Raw genomic sequence first — 5,564 nt, 5'->3', positions numbered from 1 at the left:
TTGCAAATAAAATAAAAAATGTAATAGACGAAATTTAACAACACATAATATTAATATCACAAAGGTGTAAATATATCATCAAAATTACAATTTTTTCATTAAAAAAATTCTAAAATAGGCACAAAGTATCTTCATTTGCACGAACGAACATAATTCCCAATACTACAAAATAATATATATTTAGTTACAATCTAATTCACATGCATGCAATTAAAACGAGAATTGCATATCTCCATTGTTCAAACAAAATTTTAATAATAATAATATAAATTAATAATAATCACATAGCATATAACTATATAATTAATTCGACCTCAAAATCTAATTTATGAATTTTATCAAACAAAAAAATATATATAAATTATGAAGCTTAATTTCCCTACTACAAGCTAGACTAGCTGCTATAGAGTTGGATTAATGATACTATATAGTAGCATATGCACTAGGTGGGAGAAATTTGATGATGTTGAATCTGTAATCTTTTCAACGCCGCCGCCCCATTAAACCTCCGTTTCCAAATGTTCACCTCATCTCCGCCGGCTCCCGGCAGCGCCACCCTCTTCACCACCGGCAGCGGCGGATCCATTTCACTCATGTTTCCAATAATCACTGCCTCAACATCATGATGGTTCAAACTCATATCTAGACTTCCCGCGGGTCGTCTACACCGACCGCCACCACTCCCTCCGCCGCCCGCGGAGTTGGAAGTGCCGGTGGTGATGGCCGTGGAAAAGCATTTTTTCGTGCTCCTGCTCGTGTGGCTGCTTTGGAGGTTGTTGCTGCAGGTTGGAGTTCCGGTAACCGCGGCGGCGGATGCGGAGGCCACCGTTTTGTTTCTTTTGAGCTGCACCGTGGAACTGATTGTGGCGGGTTTAGGGACATTGGATCGACCTTTGGTTTGGTTTAGTGTTATGTCTTTGATTGATAATCGGCAAAACATTGGCAAGAAAATGTTTTGCTGCTGGATATGGCGGCGGCCGGGGCGGTGGCTGCCGCGGCGGCGAATACTCCCATCCTCAGATGATCCTTTGTTCATTAGCACCTCTTTTCCATGTTTTTGGTGTTTGTGTTAATGTGTATATGTTATTGGTGAAGTAAAAGAAAAACACAATCATTCACATGTCATGTTTGCAAATTTATAAGGATATAATTAATAATATATATTTGCACATAGGGTGTTCATATTTCGGATAAAATCGAAAAAACCAAAAATCCAAACCGGAAAAATCAAAGACCGAATCGAACCGAAAATCGTATTTTGTAATTCGGATATAAATATTAAAACCGAAGTTTATTTGGTTCGGTTTGGATTATATATGTCAAAACCGAACCAACGAAAAAACCGAAATTGAATTAAATTAATAATTTTATTTATATTTTTTATTTATATTATATATGTTATGAGATGATATTTAGTGAATGAATAATCATTTTGAATAATGTTTTGTTGATTGTTGTTTATTTAATCATTGTTTATGTAATTTATAGTTGATTAGTTGATTGTTCTTTATGTAATTTTTAGTTGATTGTTGTTTTTGTAAGTTATTTTTACTTTATTTTTAAAGTTTTTACTAAGAAATCATGTAAAAAAACATATTATATTTTACAATGTATTTATATTATTAATTTTAATAATTGTATCAAAATTGAAATAACCATATCAAAATTTGAGTTGTTTTTTTGAAATTATTATAAAAATGTGGTTCGATGTTTGTCTTTGTATTGTTTGCTATTTTTTGTTTTTTTATTATATGACTATAACTTTATTGTGTTATGTATTATTAATTATCAAATCGACCAAATCGAACCGTATAAACTGGTCCATTATAGTACAAAAACTGAACCGAACCGAACCGAAGTAGAACGGTTTGACTTCGGATTACATTTTTTATAAACCAAAAACCGGAAAACCGAATCGAAATAAGACAAATTAAAACCAAGCCGACCGATGAACACCCCTATTTGCACATATATATTGTTATGATCGTTTGAAAGTCTAGAGGGGGGGTGAATATACTTTCAAACAGTTTAGTAGGAAATATTGAACTCAATTTGTTTAATGAATGAGTTCGAGGCTTATCTTAGTGTCGGATGCAGTTTGGCAAACAAAATATGTGCGAAAATATGTCAAGCTGCAGATTTAAAACACTAAGTGATTCATCAGTTTAGGATGTGTGTTAATGGTGAGTAAACTGAAATGACACAAGTAGTTGTTTATGGATGTTCGGAGATTTCAAACACTCCTATGTCACCCTTTATTCCACCTCGGAAGGATATCACTAGAAGACTTTGATTTATACAAGTAATTTGCACAAACTCAATCTAGTTTAGGACTTAAACACTGTCTAAACAAGAACTCCTAGTATAACACTTTAGTTTCAGTTCTAGACTAATATAACAATAGAATAAATATAACTTGAAATCCTTAGCACAAAGATCGACCCTTCAATGATCAGAATAATGCTTTTGAACGTTTGTGTTTTGAGTTCCTTGATCGAATCTTGAGCGTAAAGAGATTTTAGTGTTCTCGTAAGAATGACAGAGTTTTCAGTGCGTCGAAAGTGTTTCTGATGTTGATCAAGATCTCTATTTATACAATTTGGATTGCCAACAGTCATAAATTCAAATTGTCCTACAGATAGAATTTAATTTATTCCCGTTGGATTTGTCACCATCATCAACGATTTCTGGATCCGACATTCCCTTAGTATTGCGGCACTACCTTCTGCAGAGTTGTCAGAGTACGGATGATCTTATCCAGAAATGGCACGGTAGTAAACTGTTGTGGATAAACTGATGCAGTCAGTTTGGCAGGGGTAAACTGATAGATTCAGTTTAGTGAGGTAAACTGATTTGCATTCCTTTAGCCAGTTGTGTGCGGTCGTTGTTGATTCAGTTTAGCGATTCAGTTTAGCAAAGTAAACTGTATCCCTTAGTCATGTGGTCGTCGATAGTGACATCATCTTTTCCGAATATCAATTTAGCCCTTTTGTGGTTGCTCAATTAGTTTGGCTTTCTTTTGTAAATACCAAAACTAAATTTCCCAACAATTTCCCCCTTTTTGGTGTTTATCAAAACATTGCAATTTATTATATGATAAACTGATATATATTGTCATCATGATAAGCTGATATTAATTGTCATGCAAAGTCTGTTTCAATCACGATCTAAGAACTCTTCCCCCTTTTTGATAAACTAAAAAGTATAGATCTGGAAGGAGAGATACAAAAGTAGATAACATAATAATCTTGATGTGATAAAAGATAAACTATCTTTGATCGAAAGAGGATCTGTGAAATGATGAACTACGAGATTGTTGATGAGCTGCTGAGGTATTACGTTGTAGAGCTTGAGCTTCATGTTGAGTTCGCAAGATATTCTGAGATAAGCTTGCCAAAGTGTTGAGTTGCCGAGAAATTCCTTGAAAATTTGATTGAACTGATGTGTGAAAATATTGAACAAATCCATTCAAGTTGTCAACTTTTGTCTCCAAATACTGATGAGAGTTTTGCAGTTGAGACAGTGAGCTAGTCAGTTGATTTGAATCTACTAGGATTTTATCCAATAGTGCAAGCTTTTCTTGAAGTTTACCGAGCTCAGCATTCATTGATTGTCTCAGAAAAGAGATGTTGCTGGTGGTTGTTTGTTGATTTTCTTTGAGAGTAGTGACAGTCTTGGATATGGCAGAGACTGAGTTTTCAATCTAAGAAAGTGCCTGATACCAATCATCATCAGTCGTGAAATGGGAGATGGGAGTCCTTTGTCAGTGAATGAGAGATTTTCTTTGGTAAAATCTTGCTTCTGTCCTTTAGGAGGTGATGGAGGTGCAGCTGCGATTATTTCAACCTTTTCTTTCCCTTTGTCCTGATGAGTTTAGGATTCAGGAACTGTATGAACAATCATTGCTAGAGTTTGAGATAAATTCTCAGTCTCAATAGCTTTGTCATGAGGAGATGAATCATTGATGATTTGTACATGTGGTGATGATTCATGTACTGGTTTTTGCAGCTGTTTATCTTCAAGAATAATTGGTGTGACTAATGAATCATCAGTTGAGTTGGTTGTCCAAAGTTCTTCTTCATTACTAGGCTTGGTTGGAGCAGGTGTGTCATCAAGTTGAGATGGAATTTCCAACGTTTGAGAGACTTCCTTTGATTCTGTTAGAACTTGTTCGGTGGGAGTTGAGAAGGATGACTCAACTGCTTTAGACAATAATGGTTCTGTAATTTTCTTCTGAGAAAAGATGAGTGTCTCATCTGTGTGGTCAAGAATTTGAAATGATGGTACTTCCATAGTGATCGGTTGAGGTTCTTCAAGTTCCTCCTGGAGAGATATTGGTGGCACACTTTCTTCCATGGATGATGCTGTTAATAAAGGAGTTGAACAATCTTCAGTTTCAATATGAGAGATGACTTCATCAACATTCATAAGTTGAAGCTCAGGTAGAGTATTTTCAGTTTCTGATATATGCAGCTGCTGCTCAATGGATGTATCTGTTGTATTGGGGGCAACTGAAGTTTCTCTTTTGAAGTTCTTCAAACACCTGATCAATTGAATGGATGGAGGATTCAGTGGAAGTATGACTTTTCTTGCTTTTTTTGTGTTTGGATTTGGAAGTGGAGTGTGATTTGTGTTTCTTCCAAACAAAGATCTCTGGAGTTTCCAACGTTTGATCAGTCTCCCAGAATTTTACTTCTGTTTGTATATTGATGAGATCAGTTTGCAGTTGAGTGAATATGTCTCGGTCTTCATAAGAAGTTCTGGCACGTGGATCGTAATTGATTTGAAATTCATCAACAATTTCTCCCAGTTTCTTGATCCTTAATAGATTATAGAAGTACTTTCTTCTTATCAATGCATCTTGAATGTTGGCAGTCTTGACAACTCTCAGTACAATTTCTTCAAGTTTGACAAATTTAGAGAGCTCATTCTTTTTGGTGAGATGTCTGGCCAATGTAAAAGTCATGTATTGGTGCCAAGTATCAAAGATTTCAGCAGTACGCTTCTCAGCATATTCAAGTACCTCATCCATGGTTAAGTCAATTTGTAGTTGAATAGCATTGGATGGTCTGTCAGGATCTGAGGAGGATGCTATTTGAGAGCTTCCTGCTACTAAGTCCAAACCTGATTGAGTATATTCAACAATTTGTTTTGAAGATAAACCACCGATTGGTATTGCTGGAGGCAGGACTACAATTGGTGAGATAAACTGCAGAGGAGCTTTCTGAGTTTTAACGACTGTTCCCAAGTCTTCATGTGTTGGAGTTTCTAGAGATGGTTGAAGACTCTGAAGTGGTTCAATCATCATAGGTTGCTTTTTCTTGGGATCAGTTTTGGTTTTTAGCTCCTCAGCTGTTGTATCAACGAGATGTGCATCTTCAGTTGAGGCCATATTTACTTGTTTAGGAATCACAGAAATGATCAGTTTAGATGGAGATGAGATAGCCTTTGCTTGTAGAGTTCTTGTACTCTTGGTTTGAGGCAGTTTAACAACTTCTTCACTATTAGTTTCATCACTGTCATGTATCACAAAATTTCTCTTCTTCTTGGTTGATTTTTTTATT

At 35.5% G+C, this 5,564-nt stretch overlaps 1 protein-coding gene across 1 annotated transcript; it reads right to left on the bottom strand.

Annotated features, from left to right (window-relative positions):
• Positions 1-442: 442 nt before the first annotated feature.
• On the bottom strand, positions 443-1,036 carry LOC140878892 (uncharacterized). Its single transcript, XM_073282516.1, has one exon. The coding sequence runs from the start codon at positions 1,034-1,036 to the stop codon at positions 443-445; it is 594 nt and encodes a 197-aa protein (XP_073138617.1).
• Positions 1,037-5,564: the final 4,528 nt, after the last annotated feature.

The sequence above is a fragment of the Henckelia pumila genome, chromosome 2 (assembly GCF_033568475.1).
Source record: "Henckelia pumila isolate YLH828 chromosome 2, ASM3356847v2, whole genome shotgun sequence".
Taxonomy (NCBI): domain Eukaryota; kingdom Viridiplantae; phylum Streptophyta; class Magnoliopsida; order Lamiales; family Gesneriaceae; genus Henckelia; species Henckelia pumila.
The sequence above is the reverse complement of the archived record's forward strand: the minus strand, read 5'-3'. Positions and strand labels throughout refer to the sequence as shown.

What these genes read in the sequence shown, in the direction of transcription:
- LOC140878892 (XM_073282516.1), bottom strand. Translation starts at nt 1,036, where the DNA reads ATGAACAAAGGATCATCTGAGGATGGGAGTATTCGCCGCCGCGGCAGC.